Source organism: Ptiloglossa arizonensis, chromosome 4 (assembly GCF_051014685.1).
Source record: "Ptiloglossa arizonensis isolate GNS036 chromosome 4, iyPtiAriz1_principal, whole genome shotgun sequence".
In the NCBI taxonomy this organism is placed as follows: domain Eukaryota; kingdom Metazoa; phylum Arthropoda; class Insecta; order Hymenoptera; family Colletidae; genus Ptiloglossa; species Ptiloglossa arizonensis.
The window spans coordinates 23,963,318-23,981,272 of NC_135051.1; the positions used below are offsets into that span (position 1 = coordinate 23,963,318).

At 34.9% G+C, this 17,955-nt stretch overlaps 6 protein-coding genes across 10 annotated transcripts; 4 read left to right on the plus strand and 2 right to left on the minus strand.

The window, feature by feature from the left end:
• Positions 1-76: 76 nt before the first annotated feature.
• On the plus strand, positions 77-7,081 carry LOC143145803 (uncharacterized). Of its 3 annotated transcripts, none has more exons than XM_076309546.1 (6): positions 77-197; positions 3,426-3,754; positions 4,328-4,664; positions 5,010-5,147; positions 5,266-5,406; positions 7,032-7,081. In XM_076309546.1, the coding sequence occupies exons 2-6, from the start codon at positions 3,490-3,492 to the stop codon at positions 7,042-7,044; spliced, it is 894 nt and encodes a 297-aa protein (XP_076165661.1). In that variant the 5' UTR covers positions 77-197; positions 3,426-3,489; the 3' UTR covers positions 7,045-7,081. The 3 variants fall into 3 exon arrangements, with proteins under 3 accessions (XP_076165661.1, XP_076165660.1, XP_076165659.1); XM_076309545.1 differs by lacking the exon at positions 77-197 and adding an exon at positions 210-908; XM_076309544.1 differs by lacking the exon at positions 77-197 and having other exon boundaries at positions 2,654-3,754.
• On the plus strand, positions 6,666-8,773 carry LOC143145804 (E3 ubiquitin-protein ligase RNF34). Of its 2 annotated transcripts, none has more exons than XM_076309548.1 (6): positions 6,666-7,081; positions 7,180-7,372; positions 7,541-7,637; positions 7,925-8,177; positions 8,287-8,467; positions 8,556-8,773. In XM_076309548.1, exons 1-6 carry the CDS (start codon positions 6,977-6,979, stop codon positions 8,726-8,728), a joined length of 1,002 nt encoding a protein of 333 aa, XP_076165663.1. In that variant the 5' UTR covers positions 6,666-6,976; the 3' UTR covers positions 8,729-8,773. The 2 variants fall into 2 exon arrangements, with proteins under 2 accessions (XP_076165663.1, XP_076165662.1); XM_076309547.1 differs by having other exon boundaries at positions 6,668-7,081; positions 7,922-8,177.
• A 1,581-nt stretch (positions 8,774-10,354) lies between these two features.
• Positions 10,355-12,583, plus strand: Mrpl17 (mitochondrial ribosomal protein L17). The gene is made up of 3 exons (XM_076308394.1): positions 10,355-10,838; positions 10,905-11,115; positions 11,187-12,583. The coding sequence occupies exons 1-3, from the start codon at positions 10,641-10,643 to the stop codon at positions 11,321-11,323; spliced, it is 546 nt and encodes a 181-aa protein (XP_076164509.1). The 5' UTR covers positions 10,355-10,640; the 3' UTR covers positions 11,324-12,583.
• Positions 11,324-13,590, minus strand: Bckdha (Branched chain keto acid dehydrogenase E1 subunit alpha). 2 transcript variants are annotated; one of them, XM_076308389.1, is made up of 8 exons: positions 13,312-13,590; positions 13,036-13,233; positions 12,757-12,952; positions 12,515-12,676; positions 12,274-12,418; positions 11,971-12,174; positions 11,637-11,900; positions 11,324-11,533 (listed from the first exon to the last, which is right to left on the minus strand). In XM_076308389.1, exons 1-8 carry the CDS (start codon positions 13,372-13,374, stop codon positions 11,455-11,457), a joined length of 1,311 nt encoding a protein of 436 aa, XP_076164504.1. In that variant the 5' UTR covers positions 13,375-13,590; the 3' UTR covers positions 11,324-11,454. The 2 variants fall into 2 exon arrangements, with proteins under 2 accessions (XP_076164504.1, XP_076164506.1); XM_076308391.1 differs by lacking the exon at positions 13,312-13,590 and having other exon boundaries at positions 12,757-12,929; positions 13,036-13,198.
• On the plus strand, positions 13,129-15,695 carry LOC143145221 (dnaJ homolog subfamily C member 17). The gene is made up of 7 exons (XM_076308393.1): positions 13,129-13,927; positions 14,089-14,217; positions 14,313-14,480; positions 14,560-14,775; positions 14,879-14,959; positions 15,046-15,213; positions 15,327-15,695. Exons 1-7 carry the CDS (start codon positions 13,859-13,861, stop codon positions 15,438-15,440), a joined length of 945 nt encoding a protein of 314 aa, XP_076164508.1. The 5' UTR covers positions 13,129-13,858; the 3' UTR covers positions 15,441-15,695.
• Positions 15,451-17,848, minus strand: Serrs (Seryl-tRNA synthetase). Its single transcript, XM_076308388.1, has 6 exons — positions 17,700-17,848; positions 17,127-17,618; positions 16,777-17,061; positions 16,484-16,705; positions 16,152-16,408; positions 15,451-16,059 (listed from the first exon to the last, which is right to left on the minus strand). The coding sequence occupies exons 2-6, from the start codon at positions 17,586-17,588 to the stop codon at positions 15,795-15,797; spliced, it is 1,491 nt and encodes a 496-aa protein (XP_076164503.1). The 5' UTR covers positions 17,589-17,618; positions 17,700-17,848; the 3' UTR covers positions 15,451-15,794.
• Positions 17,849-17,955: the final 107 nt, after the last annotated feature.

Sequence of the window (17,955 nt, forward strand, 5' to 3'; positions counted from 1 at the left end):
CTCTTCGTCCCTTCTTTCGTAGTTACGCACGAGTCTCCGGCCACCTACTCTTCTTTTTTTCGTTCGATGGTACTTGGATCGGCCGTACGACGCGCGTGCGACGGCGACGGCGACGGCGACGAGAGAGAACGGAGAAAGAAAACGCGCGTGTAAGGGGGACCGGAGAGAAAAAAGTGACAAGGAAACGGACGGGAAGGGTAAGGAGACCAAGGGGTCGTGTTTCGGGCGATGCATATTAAAACGGCGGGACTGAAAGTCGAAGAGTAAGAAACGAATACGCGCGAGTGGGAAGTAACGTAACGTAACGGAGGATAACGTGACTTGTAAAACGCGGAACGTCGCGTCGAGCGGACTATTCGGTCAGTACGAGACCGAGAGTCAGCCTTCCGCGATAGTCGAAGGCGAGTCACTGCGCGGTATACGGTACGCAGGCCAACCATTGGCTCCGGCAAGCCGACAGTGACGGTGACGGTAGAGCTGTGACGGTTTGTGCGCGCTGTACGCGCGTGCACGTGTGCTACAGTACGAATAACGTTAACGTACGACACTATACACGCGCGTCGCGTACCGCGTTCGTACGTTCCGCTCGTTTCTCGCGAACACGGATCGAACGAACGAATTTTTTCTTCGTTGAAATTCGTCGACAGGCGCGCAATCTTCGTCCACGTTGAACGTCGAAAAAGGTAGAAACACCGCGTGAACTTACCGTTGGAGAGGAAAGAGGAAAAGGAATCCTGGAGCTGTTGGATTTTCTTTCTAACAACTGGGCAAAGAAACCGTAGTGGGCGCAATTATGCCGTAGCCCTGTTAATCAGCGTGCATCAAAATTAGCCCAGTTATAGTACAACGACCGTTCTCTGGCGGTAGCGTCTCGACGATACAAACAACGTGTCCACGACAAATTGAAGGTACCTTGCATGCGCGACCACCGGCTTTCAACGTTTCCGGTTCTCTCTACTTTTACTTTCGATCATTTTCATTGAGTTTTTGAAAAATTTCTTTAATTTCGAATCATCGATTTTTCGTAGCTTTCGCGATCGAGTTCGATATCTAGGTGACCGATTCATTTTCGTCGAACGATGCGAGTCTTGTCAATCTCCTCGTAGTTAGTGCGACGAACGTCGGGGGACGATTTTATCGACGATTTCTCGCTTTTGTAACTTACTTGGATCTTAGTTTTTTCTATCGACGGTTAAGTGGGATTGAGAATTAATAATAGTCGATCACCGATACCAGCTTTTTCGAAAACAAGATTTCACGCGAGTTAAATATCCTCGTTCGCAGATGTAAAAACAAGTTAGTCCAGCGACTGGTTTTTGAAGTAGAGTCCTGGACTTGTTCGACTCCTGGCGGTATTCGGGCCGACAGCCCCGACCCCATCGTTTTCAAAGTTTTACACACTTCATGGCGCATCGTTGTAAACGATCTTATCTCGTTTTATTTATAAACGAGTTAAGATTTTTTTAGCAAGGAGGACACACGTTAGAATCGTACGCTTTTCGTTGTACGATCGAGCTTCCCGTATCCGAACACTCTAACATACAGAATTCTCTTACGGAGGCAGATCTCGTACCAACGAACATCTACCGTTAATTCCACGTACGGAGAGTAGTTACTGGGTCAAGATTCTTTTTTTTCCATTTTCATAGGAAAAAGTACCTAAATGTACATTCTACGTTGTAACACGACACGATTATTATTATCGCTATTATTAATTTACAAAAGTTTCGTTACTCGTGACACCACCTTAAACGAGAACAGTGCCGACGAGAGCTTCGAAGTAACGGGGAATCCCCGCGCGAGAATTTCGTCTCGACGCGGTGAAGGGGATGAAAGAGGGAGGAAATGCGCGTACGTGCGCGCATGCCCGCGTTCTCGAGAGAAATGGAGAGTGGAAAGGAGAGAGGGCCGTTAGAGGGCGTTGCGTTCGATGAGAAAAATGAACAAAGGGGTGGAAAAGTGCGAGCGAAAAATTTGACGGTAAAATCACGCGAACGAGAAATCGAACACCGAACAATGGTATTCGAGAGAACGATGAACAGGAGAGAACAATGATGACGGAGATGCGTAATCGCGCCATCGTTTTGGTCGCGCGACCCGATTGCGTACGACAGCGGGCCTAACGGTTTGTACGCAAAAAAAAAAAGAGAGAAGGAAAGAAAAGAGGTGTACGGAAATCGAGCACTCGATACAATTGATGAAGCGGGTCTCGTTCGATTCTGATTTCGATGCACGCGTCGACGTTGATCAAGGAATGTCGACAGGACTACCGCGTAGAGGCAGTACGTATGGTGGTCAGAATTTGTATTCCGCGTCGACGCTCGGTTTGACCTACCTTCTCGTTCTACTCGTGTTTTTGCCCGATCGACGATCCAGCAAAGCTCTAATCGGCGTGGAACTCGCCGCAACGAATCGCTCGCAAGCACAGTACTCTTTAATATCGACGATGAAATTACGAAAAGTAGGGACTTAATTTCGAGTACACGTCGCGAGTACGCGAACCGAGTACCCGGTGCAGCGACGAACGACTCCTCGCGTCCAACGAGGAGGATCAGTGACCGTGTTGCGTACCTCGGGTCTTTTTTGACCCTTTTTTTTTTTTTTATATATACATCCATCGTCATACATGGATATTCCTGCGTTCTCTTAGGTCTTAGGTTAAATGAACCTTCGTAGGTCGACGGCGGATCTACGATTCGTCCATGGGGCGTCCCCTTTTTTTTTTTGGTAAGGTTGAACGTTGCCCCGGACACGTTCCACGATTGTTTCGTGGTTACGATTATACGTACACGACGCCCCACATCGTCCTCGCGATACGTTCCGCGCATACGAAGGTATCGGATATGGTTATGCCCCGCACCTAACGGAAATCTCCTTAATTCACGATCCTTTCTATGGTACCACCATTTAACCCGCTTTCGTTTTGTCCTGCGTTTTCTAGTCACCGATGAAACGCGCTACGTTTACATCTTTGACCGTGTCGCGGAAGAAATACTAAATACTTGATTTTCAATCCAAACTTCTATTTAATAATCCACCCTATCGATTCGGAACGCCAAGTTTCGTCGACAGAACAGCCAGATACTTCAAAAATACAAATATTATTACACCGCGTACTCTCATCCGTCCCAAATTCAAAGATGGCCGCCTCGTTCGGTCCCCGTTCTACCAATTATCGATTCAATAGTTGGAAAAAGCTTCCAACAATCGCTGGAAAAAGTTTAACGCAAATTTCTGCGTCCACGGAGAATCTCAATGAATTATCTTAAACTTCGAACGGTTCCAAAGACCGTAACATTTATTTTTCGTTTCCATAGATGTTACCCCGGCCAATGTCCGTGCAAAATCATTTTTCTCGATCGTGTTTGCAACTCTCGAGTACCGACTGTACATTCAAGGGTACGACGTGTATTTCTCCCGAACAGGTGCACCGCTGATCGATCGAAAATATTTCGAAACTTCTCCGTGTCACCGGGGGAGAGACAGACCATGGAAAAAAGGAGGAACGTGGTGGCGTTACTCGGATTGATACTGTTCCTCAAATCGTCGGATGTCGAGAGCGGTGGTGACGAGCACTCGTATCCGAGATACGCTCATCATAGACAAAAGAGACTATTTTGGATAACCAACGACGGTCGGATAGCTTTACCGCCGGGTACGATAATGACGATAACACCAACGTTAGCGTTACCGTTCGTCAGGTACCCGCCATATGGTTTTCTCAGCAACATGTCCATCAGCCTACCGTTTACCAGTGAGTCGAATTTTTCACCTACCTGTTTCGTCTCTCTCTTTCATAAATTACTATTGAACGCCAAAACTACCAAAAGTGAACATATTGCTATTTGTTTGTTCGGAAAGTGATTTCGTTTGTTTTTTCCGATGAAAATGAAACACGATTTTTTTAGACCGTATAAACATTTTGTTAAATTATACATTCTCCAATTTGGAAAACGAAATCACTTTCCGAACAATCCAATACATTCCCCTCAAGAGTGTATCTTAACAATTCGATTTTTTGCTTTTCGGACACTTTCAACATTTTCTTCGGTGACGACTCAAAAATCAAGGTATCTAAAACGTACGTTCGTGAGACATTGTTACTAATTTCAACGCGTTGAAATTAAACGGGGGAAAGGACAAATCAATTTAAAGGTACAATTAACTGTCCGTTTTGATCGTTGTTCGCAGATACTGTCGAAAGAATTAATAATTGAGTAATTTTCAAAAGAAGTTTCAAACAAGTCGAATCCCTTTGGTAGTTCCAGTGTTGATCCCTCCTCCTCTTCCCCTCTTTGTTAACCCGAGTGTCTCCGTCCCGTTGCAGTTGATTTCGATAAGTTAGGTTTAACCGACAACGAAAACCCTTACGGTGCTCTACCATCGGCGTTCGAGGCTACCGCGAGGGACCAAGGTCCAACCACCGCGGAGTTCATCGCTGCGTTCGTGAAACGTGGACTCAGCAAGAGGGAGGCAGTCGCCGATGTACCGAAACACGCGTTCTACGGTGGCGAAAGGGCGCTTCTGTACGGCACCGCCGAGGACATGCTCGCCAACTTCGGTCTGAACGGGAAGGCGTGTCTGCTGAGAGCGATCTGCGAGGTACAAGGACACCCCTTGAGCAATTTCGGTCTGATTGGGGAGATGCTCAAGCTTTTCTTCACGTAAGCCTCCCCACCATGTACGCTTGGCGACAGCGCCGCCCCTAGAGATTCCAGGGCCCGGTCTCACACATTCCGATACCGTCGATCCGCATTTTAGAAAACATTGCGCGAAACACGACTGTCAGTAGTGGCCCTAGAGACTGTGGATCCCCGCTGTATTCCTATTTTAATGCAATTACAAAATTTTCCGGTGTTTGTACAATCGCAAACATTTATTTTGTATAAAAAGTATTTTTTCATAAAAAGTAAATGTTCGCCCGATGGTATGGGCGGTACTGGTCCTCGAGTTTCGTTCGTTTTCTTGCCACGTGTTCCCTCTTCGATCGATGCCCGATTTACTTTCAGTGCCAGTAAGTCACCGTTTTCTAACCTCTTGAAAGACTACGTTGAAGCTGAAAACAGAGGGAAATTTCACGGAGAATGTTGGCCTTACTTCAAGGATTGCCCAAAATCATTGTTTCGTCCATCCGAGAATAGATACACGTAAGTATAGACAAATATAGTGCACGTATTGTGTCGTATCTGTTTTGGACGTACGCGTGTCGAGACATGAGATTTGAATGGTCGGTGATATCATTTTTTTTTTCTTTTTTTTTTCCAGAAAAGACGCTTTTCACGAGAATATCGTGGCCGCCGAAACGGTTGAGAAGGATCAACGTTCTTTTTCGGACGAGTCAATAGGACGAACGCAAAAGGAAACTGAATTCCCCCAAAACGCGAAACGCACAATGCACCCTTCAATGTAGGTGTAATTGTACTGACTCGCTCGAAACTAGATCAACTTCTCACAAGTCGGAAGAAAAAAGTGTTAACTGACCGCCCGCGCACTTCTTATTCCCTTGGAAAGTTTTGGTTCCCTTACTAAAAAACATATTCGAGTGTTAACGATTTGCCCGCCACCTATTTTGAGTTTCGAAAACAAAGCGGAAGTGAAGCTTGTACATTCGACTTGATAGGAAACCAAATACGCGTTTTACGCTTTAGCGGCCCGTTGTAGCCCATGTTGCGCGCAAGCGTGCGTGCGACTTTTTATCGCCATATTAATTCTAGCAAACTTAATCTTCGACGTCGTTTTACACACGGTAACAAAAAATATCCTTTAGCCGTTCAGATTATTTACTTAATGACATATTAGTGAACGAGATGACCTGATCGCGTTACGATACACATGATCATCTCCCGTTTCACTAAAGTGCACTCGAGTGAATACAATTACGCTAATTATGATTCTCTCTTGACTAATTCGCGCCACGACTTGCTTCGCCGTCCACAGCTTAAAGTGTGTACGTGTCGCACTTCCGATGCGCAACCAACAGCATTTTGTATAAATTTATCTACATTGCGTTACCAAGTCGCTCTTGTAACAAATAATAACTGTAGTCGATAAAGAATCTCGAATCATTTGCAGCTACAATGATTTACCCTTCTTGACAGCGAATGAAAATCCTGATAAAATAATGACCGTGGTATACAAGAAATTAAGATCTTGTGTCGCGAATATGTCCACAACGATAACGATACGCGTGTAAATACGAATATTAATTCGTGACAGATCAAGCAGAAAAAGTAGGGTAGGACGATGAATTAAAAATACGTAAGGTAGATAATGTTATGTATAGTAAGTTCCATAAGCCGATAAGCGGATCCAAACAAAACCACGTGATTGCGACCAGGGCCGATTGGCAAGAAGTTATTTTCTGAATACGTACAAATGCTGTAAAATTTCAACAGACCTACGAACATCCCTGGCTAGACCATTTGACTACATAGTGGACTAATAAAATTTTGGTCACGTGACAAGTTATTTACATCCAATTCGTTGTGGCGTGAAACGTACTGTAGTACACGATTGCCATCTATTTAATTCATATACGCATTTGAAAATAATATTTACGCGAATAAAATTTAGCGTTTGAATCGAATAAAATTAAGTGTAGTCATTTTAATTGAACAAAACCGTGGGTCATTCCTATAAAACTGTACAATTTTAACATAGAGATTAATTTTGTTCGTTTTGGTGGTTGTGATTAAATTCCTCATTGATCATTAGTCACGCCATCTCCGATAAAGTGTTGGGAAGGGAATTCCCTTCCGTTTTGGTTTCCGATATCATTCAATAACACTTCCGACAAAGTGTTGGGAAGGGAATTCCTTTCCGTTTTGGTTTCCGATATTATCCTATTAAGTGGCTAGTGAAAGTATTTCAATAAACTGGAAGACATCGGTTCTAACTAATAACTTTCAACTTTCCTCTTTTACAATTAATATTTATAACATAAAGTGTGTCTTTTCATATATCAGTATCCTAACCTATGGATTTTTATTTCATGAACTTTTATAATACTGCATTTGGCCCACAAAACGAAGCAATGGCTTGTGAAAGGTGTAATGCAAAGTTCAATTTTTTCACCCGCAAGGTAATAATGATAATATATGTATTTTTTTTTATTACTGACAGTATGTCAGAAACGATCTAACGGATGAACACTTTATTTTTTTCGTATGGTCGTTTCAGAAACAATGTACCGATTGTTTGAGGTATTTTTGTTCCGAGTGTGTAATTAAGCGGCCGGATAAGACTCTAAATTGTGACAGTTGTATTATGTTATCACGAAGACCTTTGGTACGAAGTCAAATTCTACAAATGCGTTCTAAAGATTTGCGGCAATATCTAGTGGCAAAAAAGGTATCCATCAAAGGATGTATTGGTATGTACATAATAATGGAAATGTCTTCTGGCTTAAAACACTATTATAATTTGTATACTTTATAAAAATCTGTATATTTTTGGAAATCTCTTTTACAAAGAATTTATAAAGATTATTGCACAATTAATGCAAAGTCTTGAAAATATGTTTTACTTCTTTTACTTCCAGAGAAAGAAGATTTAATAGAGCAAATGATGGTATTTGCTAATGGTACTAGCAATTACACAAATATAAATATTGCAGAGGACACAAGTGCACAGAACATGTACGTTATATTTTATCGCGTAATGGATGTAAATAGAAAACATTGTAAACAGATGTGTCTAAAGTCTTTTTTTGTTGATCCTAATAGTCTTCAAAAATAAGAAAAAATACAGGCAATAAATTACATTGTAACGTTTAAGTTGCCTAGAAATGTTAATATTGCAAATTCTGTGTCTGTGGTTTAATGGTGTGCTATTACACTTATCAAAAGCATCCTTACACGTATTTTAAATTGAAACTGCAAAAAATAAAGTATTAAGGTATTCTATTCTACTTTAATTTCAGTAGCAGTACTGCTTCGAGCCAAATGACAGACATAATAAATGAACGAACTGATGAACACACTAATGAACACACTGATGAACATTCTAATCAAGAGCATGGAACTAATAGCGCAAGAAACAATCGTGTGGAAACTGGAGAGATCTCAGAAAGTACTTTCGTTCCAGATGAGGGATCAGAACCTATAATCTCGGAAAGGGGTGAAACTTCAGACATTTCCAGCACTCATCGTTCTGATACATTTAAAAATATTCCAGTGGTAAGAAACATTAATTGTCATATTTCAAAATATAGACAGTTTGTTCATAAAGTATTAAACTTTCTGGATACAAAAGTAATTCTAATAAATATGTCTCTTTTCTGTATAGTGGTCAAATAATGTAAAACTATCTGATATAAACAGTTTAGCAGAATTGGAATATTTAACTGTGAAGCAATTGAAAAACTTGTTAAGTATAAATTGTGTAGATTATAAAGGCTGTGTAGAAAGATGTGAATTACTGGATAAAGCTTCCAGATTATGGCAGAAATATAACCAATCAAAAACAGGTAAGATACGATTTATTCTATACAAAATACATTTGCTTATTTGAATACTCAAGTAAGAAAAAATGTTAAATATACATTTTATTGATAGAGATGGAAACATTGGATGAAGACCTTTGTAAAATCTGTTGGGTTGAACCAATTGAATGTGTGATTTTGGAATGTGGCCATATAGCATGTTGTCTTAATTGTGGCAAACAAATGTCCGAATGTCCAATATGTAAACAATATATAGTGCGGTTGGTACGATTTTTCAAAGCTTAACAATAATGCAAGAACATATCAAGTTGTTATGTAATTAGTATTTCAGAGGAGAAATAAAAAAAAAAGCGTATGTAATAAATTTTACTTAAGGTACAATTTTTAATATTGAAATACATTCAGCTACTCAATATTAATATCATCGTTCTGGATATATTTTAATGATTCATGAATTCAACATAATAATTAAATATTAAGGGATTTAACCCAGAAAAATTATACTATGAAATATTACTGTAATGCATATATTTTTTAAGAAAAAATTAAACTCGTTAACCCGTTAACGTAGTACAGACTCGTAAATCAATTTCTTACGTATTTTTTAGTACGTATTATTTGTCGTCTATAATGTATTACAAACATACATGTCGTTAAGATACGATTTTATAAGTATAAATGTTATTGAATTTACAAATTTAGTAAACGTAATATTTTTTGTAAATACGATAATTATGTGTCTATGAACTATAATTATTATGTAGACGATTGTGAAAAATAAGGAGAGAAGACACGGTTAACATTTATTGAGTAGGTAGATGAATTAGGTATGTACTATGCATCGTACGTAATTTAATGGTCTATATAGAAGTATATAGTATAGGAAACTTCTGTCAACCAACATATTGAATCATCTTGCATATGGATTTGTCTATAAGGTAGTCCACGCAACTGTTTTAGGTCATAATTTCATTATTAGTCTAATAGATAGTCTAAAAAAAAAATGTTGAAGGAAAAAAATAAATGGTTAAAGAGTACTACATTTATAGGACTATATTTTTTAGTGCAATAGTGCATATACAATTAATAATCGCGTTATTTTTTTAATTGGAAATATATATTTATTTTGGTATAGATTAAATCCTCTTGTCATTCCTCTAACTGTACTAATAATAGAGTTATGCCCTGAAACAATTATGTAGACCATCTTGTATAGTAATTATAGAATTTTCCATTAAGACTGTTCAACTTATTAATTTTGATTGTTAATTAAATAATATTACTTTTAAATCAATTATTTGGCTCACAGTTAGGATAGTCAACATGAAATGTGTCATACAAATGTACATTGAGACTATTCTGTGTAATAATTAATAAGCTTCTTAATAACATAAGAATGTTTATAAAAAGACAAAAAATATATTTGTTGTTCAAATAGTTAACGATAATAATGGCGTAGTTAATAAATAAAGAAGATGCATAATTTTAACAAATACGAATATTTTTATTCAATTAAAATTTGCCTATTCATTATAAAACATTAATGATTTTCAATGACTACCTTTAAATTTGAAATCTTTCTCTCCTTCTGTAAATTTAATGTTCTTTTTAAGTTTTTTTCTTTAGCTATTTTATCGCTTCTCTCATTCTCCATACATCGTTACTAACGATTTTGAGTCCAATTGAGTGTACTGAATAAATATGAGTTTATAATTGAAGCTTGTAATTTGATGAAATGGTAATAATTTTCAAATTTTTCGAGTGATAAACATTTCAGTTTTGCTAAATCGTTTGTTGAATTATTGTGTTGAAGTATTGTTGTATTACTGAATCCATCTGAACTATTTGAGTAATAACCTACTCAAGTAGGTTAAAAAAATTTGAATAGTTGCTTAAAATTAATTTCTTATCGAGGATGTATATTCTAACTTGTATAATTTACAGTATACCAGCGCTAATATATAATGCCCAACATTATCTTTAAAATCGAAGATCTTTCCCATTTCTATATTACGCGCATGTGTAAAGCCGTATGAAAAATACAGTGGATAATAACCTGTGTTCACATTGTAATAAAAAATTATACGAAATTGAACAATTACAACTTGTATAATTGTTTATAAAACGAAAAATACACTGATTAAAAAAAATTATAAAAGAAAATAAAGAATAGAGTTGCACAAAAGAATTTGCAAACATGAATCAAGCAAATGTTGAGAAGTGCTTTTCTAGGTTAAAATATAATATCAGGCCGGAACCACGCAAATTAAAAAATGTAAAAGGCCCAGAAGGAAGAATTCAAAAAATTAAAAAAACGTTGACTGCTTTAATTAAATACGAAAGAATCGAATTGAATTACCCTAGGGCTGATGAGACGAGAGGTTACGTTGAACTAGTATGTATTATAGAAATTGTTTCTATTCTTTTGTAAAACTTATATTTCATATTTTATTTTTCATAGCTGATATTAGAAGCATTGCACCATGGACCTCAGGATAAAGCAACAATGGAACTTGCAAATTTTTGGATACTAGAGAAACAGCTTATCCATAAACTTTTTAAGGTACTAGTACCAAGATTTGAGAATTATACAACTTCGTTTACGAAGGTATATAACGCGCCGAGTATATATCCTAAAACTATATACAAAAGAGCAGTGTTGGAATTAAAAGGTATATTTTCATAAAAATTTCATATTTATTTAAAAATTTATGAAAATAATAATATAAATCTTTAATTTTAGGAAATGTGTATCCTAGTTTAGAACCGTATAATCCAAACCAGCACCTTTTGCTTCATAATATATTACTTGATGCGGCTAAAAAAGAATTTCGAATGAATAAGTACAATGAAATTGCTACAAGTATAAACTCATTATAGACTGCATGTAAAAATTTTATTATAAATTGATAAAAAAGATATACAATATTGATATAAACTGGTAAATATAATTAAATTCCCATTAATAACTTAAATATAACTGATGTAATTATTATTGTTCTTCTGGATTCTTAAGTTGATTTGAAAAGATTTAACGGATAATGTTCATGAAATTCTGTAACATGCTTTTCCATAGAAAGTAATTGCTTTCTGAAATTAAAAAAACATATTATATTTCGTTTAAAAAGTACATAGAAGAAATTTTCAAATTTATATTATAATATACTATTTTAAATTTAATTAAAAAACATACTGTATATGCTTTGGCATTGCACAATATACATCTGTGAATAATTCTTTCCAACACGGTTTAAGTTCCTTTTCTGCATTTGCAAACATGAGTAATATAGATTCTTTAATGGATTTTCTTGTTTTTTGTTCTTGCTGATCACACCAAAGATTTATTGATTCTAAATAATCACGAAACCTCCTTATTGGTGTATGATGAGTCCAGGGAGCTATTTCATTAGTCGACCTATATGCAGTACTATCATCAGAAGTACTATGGTGACCTACCCTGAAGTATACGTAAACAAATGTTTAACTGTTTTAAAAAATTAATGTATCTAAAAAGATTGCTTTTATACCGGTAACTCATAGCTTCAATTAAAACAGGTTTCCCTTCCTTAATAGAGAATTCGCGAGCAGCTCTTGTTGCATAATACATAGCAAGAATGTCATTACCATCTACACGTATTGTACGTATCCCATAAGCTGGACCTCTTGCAGCAATCCCATCTCCTTTAAATTGTTCCGAAGAAGGAGTTGAGATAGCATAACCATTATTCCGACTTGAAATGTTAAAAGGATATTATGTGATTATTTTTTGGTATTTGATATGTTTTATGCTATTCATATTTTGTTCACTGTATAATATTCAGAATACGTACCATATAAAAACAATTGGACATTCCAAAGTTGCAGCAAAATTAAAGGCTGCATGGGCATCACCTTCACTAGCTGCTCCTTCACCAAAGTAACATATGACACATGCTTTTCTTTTAGATTGTTTAAGCGCATATGCTGTACCTACAGCTAAAAATAACTATTTAACTAAATATTATCGTGTTAATATATTACAAATTTGCTTTTTCTAAGAAAAATATGCACAGTATTTGATAATTTTTGTACCTTGAGGTAATTGTGTTGTTAAAGGAGAAGAAATGGTAATAAAGTTTAATTTTTTTGATCCATAGTGAACAGGCATTTGTCTTCCCTTTGAAGTATCTTTGTGATTACCATAACACTGATTCATAAATTCTGTGATAGAATGACCACGCCACAACAAGACACCTACATTTATAGATTTATTCTACGTTAAATTGAATTTTTGAAACAAAAGAATTAATTGTTGTTAATTATAAAATATGTACCAGCTTCGCGATACTGTGCATATATAATATCTTTCAATGTAGTAGCAGCAGCAGAACCAATTTGTATTGCTTCTTCACCAGTATTTGTCATATAAAACGATATACGACCTTGCCTCTGAGATTCGTAGAGGATTTTATCCATTATGTTCAGAGTGAGCATTTTATGGTACATACTAGTCAAAGTTTGTTCAGTTAACTTAAGTAAAAAATATATTATGAATATAGTAAAAAAAATGGTAAAAACTATTTGTATATTTTATACACATTAATTAGTTAAACCTTATGTTCCTTAGGTAATTGTACATATTTGGATGAATTTAAAATCCTAAATATTGGTAAAGGATCATAGTTTTCTTTGTCGATAAATTTAAGTTCATCTGTAAAATTAGTTTGTATCCCCAAGTAACAAGGCTCCTTTGTATCAATCATAGTGCAAATTCCATTGCTGGCACTTACATTACAACAGTATCGTTTTGTCTATATAAGTTAAAGCGAACAATTATTAAATTTTTTTTGTGTTTGCACTTTCTTTCATTCTCTAACTCACATGCTCACCTGTTGCAATACATTTCTAAAACATATCTCTTTTCCAAGTTTACGGAGAACACGATCAATCATTCTTGCACGAAAAATTTGTATCAATGTCTAAATTTCTACACTCTGACAATTAATGATTGCTTTTATTTTCGCTTTAAAACTTTACGTAACGCTTGCGTCCGATACATATACATATATTTGTTTATGGATTATGCTTAATTTCACACACTTTGCATACATTTTACTTTGATTAAGCATGGTCAGCTGACACAGTGTTAATTGTGTAGTAGATTGTAGTTGTATGATAACGTTGATCGCAAGCAAATGCTATGTGGAAGTATTGCGCACGAGTGACGTTTGTCCGATTATATACATTTTTTTATTTATAATATGTTTATACTTTAATTAGTTATGAAGATTTTCATTCCCACATAAATTTTCTTTTAAATAAAAGATTACATAAAATAGAATTGAAACGTAATTCAATCGAACAAAGTATATAAAACAATTTAACCTCTTTGGAAATAGAAAATTTGGAAATATTCAAATCTAAACAAAGAAAGAAATGGATTCTTGGAAGGATCAAGATCTATATGAATTAATCGGTGCAGTACAAGCAGCTTCGACCCAAGAGGTATGAAATTTTTTACTTAGTAATAATTCGCGCAACATTTTATATTTCTTCAAAATATTGCTAGTATATATGTGATATTTAAATGACATTGAGTTTAAGAAAGTTGAATGTATATATACTTTTAATATATTTTATCTTTTCAATTTTTAATATTACTTTAGATTAAAAAAGCATATCGTAAGAAAGCTTTATCTTGTCATCCTGACAAAAATCCAAATAATCCAAAAGCAGCTGAGTTATTTCATGAATTATCACATGCATTGGAAATCCTTACAGATACATCTGCTCGGGTAAAAATATATAAAGATTTTTAATTTGTGATTACATTCTAATAAATATTTCTTATTTTTCTCATTGTTAATAACATTTCATTTCAACAAAAAAGGCAGCTTATGACAAAGTTATTAATGCTAAACATCAAGCAAAATTGCGAGCTAAAGAATTTGATGTAAAACGTAGAAAATTAATGGATCACCTAAAAGAACGAGAGGATGCTTACAAACACTCTTTAAGTTCAGAATCTTCCACAAAAAGTGATAAAGATAAATTACAGGTATATTTTCTATTTTAATTGTTACAATTGTTTTTCTTTTATGACTTTGTTACAATTTCAATGGTTTCATATATTTTAGGCTGAAATAGAACGTCTACGAAAAACTGGATCAAAACAAGTGGAAGAAGAAATAGCACTTATGAAAAAAAAGATAGCAGAAGAATCAAGAGAATTTCTCAAAAAATCTAACATTGATAATGATTCTTATATAATAAAGGTAAAATGGAAATCTAACAAAAATAATTTCTCTGAAAATGGATACAATTATGATACATTGTATCAGATTTTTTCAAAGGTATGATATCACAGAATATTTAAAAAATGTCCATATCACTTCGATTCATGAGTTACATATCACTATCAGATATTCCTTTACTCATATAAATGTTTATTTTCAGTATGGAGATATTATAGCCCTTGTTTGTTCATCTACAAAACATGGCAGTGCATTAGTAAAATATCAAAACAAAAATGATGCAGTATGTTTATGAATAATGTTAACAGTAAAATGTCTCTTTTGGAAAAAAAACAATAAATAAATAATAAAATTAGTTTTTTTTCTCAGGAAATGGCTCTAAATGAAGTTGGTCTAGCACAAAATCCATTGAAAATTCAAAAGCTGTGGGATACACCAAAACAATACAATTTTTCTAAGGAAAGAATAGCTTCCAACATAAATTTTAACGAACATATGTCATCATATCCAATTGGTAATAACTCTGAAGAGAACAAGGTCAGTTGAAAAATTATTTTCAACTGTTTTTCAATTATGAATTTGTTTAACATGATGATTTCTTCAATATTTTTGCACTAAACTATTAATATTAAGTATAAACAATATTTCAGGTGAATCAAAAAATGTCCGATGCGGAATTTGAACGTTCGGTATTGAATAATTTAAGAAAAGCTGAAGAAAAGAAAAGGTCTTTAGGAATGTCACATTTGAGGGAAGACACGTGATCAATAATAATTATAATGCTCATCTGACTTTATTTATTACACATTTATGAGGACGTACCTGAATACCTAAATTGTGATTGTGCAAATACAAATAGAAAGGTATTGGAGTGTATTGTCTGTATCTGTACTACAAAACTAATTAAGATTTGTTAATTTATGCATTCATATGTTTAAAAAAAGATATTCTGAACTGAAATTAACATTCGCAACATTTATAAAAAATTCGTTAACTAAATATAAAAACTGATCATTCGATTTTGCGATTAAATTGAATTCGTCTGTTACAATTTATCGATCAATCAAATTCGTTATTATTATATTATACTATTTGAATCTGACCATAAAGCAATTATTTTAAGTTAAGATAATATCTTTATGCTCCTTTGATTTTTTTGATTTCTTCATTTCTACTTCTTCAATAGGAGCTGCCTTAATGAATGGAATTTCATCTTCATATTCTGTTGGCATGAATTGTGCTAAAACCTTCGGCAGCTTAATCCCAGTATCAGTTTGGTGTACTTCTAATATCGCACATATTACGCGAGTGACCGCGCACATCGTTGCATTCAACATATGAACGTAGTCTGTACTAGCATTCATTTTTTTAGTTTGACCATACCTGAAACACAAAAATAGCATTTTCATTTACAGTAATAATAACAACAACAATAATAATAAAATAAAATCCAAGCTGATACTAATGTTTAGTACCTGACCAATAAACGCCTTGCTTGATAATCCAAACAATTGCTACATGATACTAGTTCACGGAAAGCACCTGATCCTGGGAACCATGCTTCTAAGTCTAGTTTTTTTGAAGCTGCATTATTCAATGCACCAGACACTATATTCACTATACGGTAAGGAATCTCCAAAGCTTTGTAAAAGTTCTCCGCGTTTGAAATCATTTCTTCCATCATTTGCCAAGAATTATTATCATATGGAGATGTCAAACAGAATTGTTCCACCTATCACCCATGTGTATCCACATGTGAATCTGTATAATTACATTTCTTAAATCTATTACAAGGACAATCAGTTACTTTTTCAAATTGATGAACTCTAAAAATGCCTCTTGTATCACGCCCATGAGATCCAACTTCTTGTCTGAAACATGTAGATAGTCCAGCATATTTAATTGGTAATGCATTTTCAGGAATCCACTCATTCCGATGAAATGCAGCTATTGGTTGTTCAGATGTAGCAATTAAGTACTTTTCTTCAATTTCTTTATCATCATTATGTTCACTACCTTTACCAATCACCTAATTGAACAAAATGCTAAGTACAATAATCAACTCTGATATGCTTGTATATATAATTATTCATTTTATACCTTGTATAGTTCTTCATCAAATTGAGATAACTGTGCTACTTCTTGCATAACATCTTTGCGCATAAAAAATGGTGTATAAAGTGGTTTGTAACCTTTTAAAAACAATTGTCTAAGAGCAAATTGTATTAATGCATGTTGCAGAAAAACAGCTGGCCCAACTAAAAAGTATCCACGCCCACCAGAAACATTAGTACCTCGTTCCCCATCTAATCCATCAATCATGTGTATTAAATCAACATGAGAGTATCTCTTCCTTTCTGTACAATCTCCGTAAGTTCTTTCAACCTAAAATGAAAATTACAATCTTAAAAAGTTGATGATAAGAAAGTTTTTTTTAATCAATAGTATACCTTATTTTCTTCTTCATCATTGCTAATTGGTACAGACTTGTGTAAAAAATTTCCTATTTCTTTGAGAGCACGATTTCTTTCTAATCCAGTTAAAATCAAATCTTTGTCATTTTTTCCTACAACATCATCAATAAAAGTACGAATAGTTTTAATCTGGGCAACTGTCAATGACTTCAAGTTATCAGGCATTAAATTTTCTAAATTTTCAAGAATATCGATCGGAACGATATCATCACTGCCCACTGCCTCTTTCCTTTTCATTCTCTCTCCAATTTCTTTACTACATACATTTTTCAATTTATTTAAATTGTCAGCCTTATGTCGCAGCTGTCGCCAAATTTTATCCTTTTCGATCACTGTGTCCACTAAATTTAAGTCTTTGAAACGATTCTTTTGGTTTTCTCGTATTTTATCCGGGTCAAAACCTTTATCCTTTCGAAAAAGATCTAAATCCAGTACCATGATGAACAATATCAGTGTCACGGATTGTTTCTGCAGACGTTAAAAATGACACGTGGATTCTACTACTTTTTATGGATTGATAAAGACCACATCTTTCAATTCGTCGCTTACCGATAGAGGGCCTCAATTTTAAGGTTCTGGTAAGTTCACGCATTGAGAAAGACGCTTTTATACTCTTCAACTAGGAAAATATCGAGTATAAGAAACCCTACGAAATCAACACTATGTAACTCATTCTTATTAGTTGAGAAAACTTTATGCAGTGTAAACTTATAATGAATAAAAAAAGTATTAAAGGCTTTATTTATTTCTTATTTAATAATTGTAGCTTATTTTTGTTCAAACATGAGTATAATATTCAATAAAA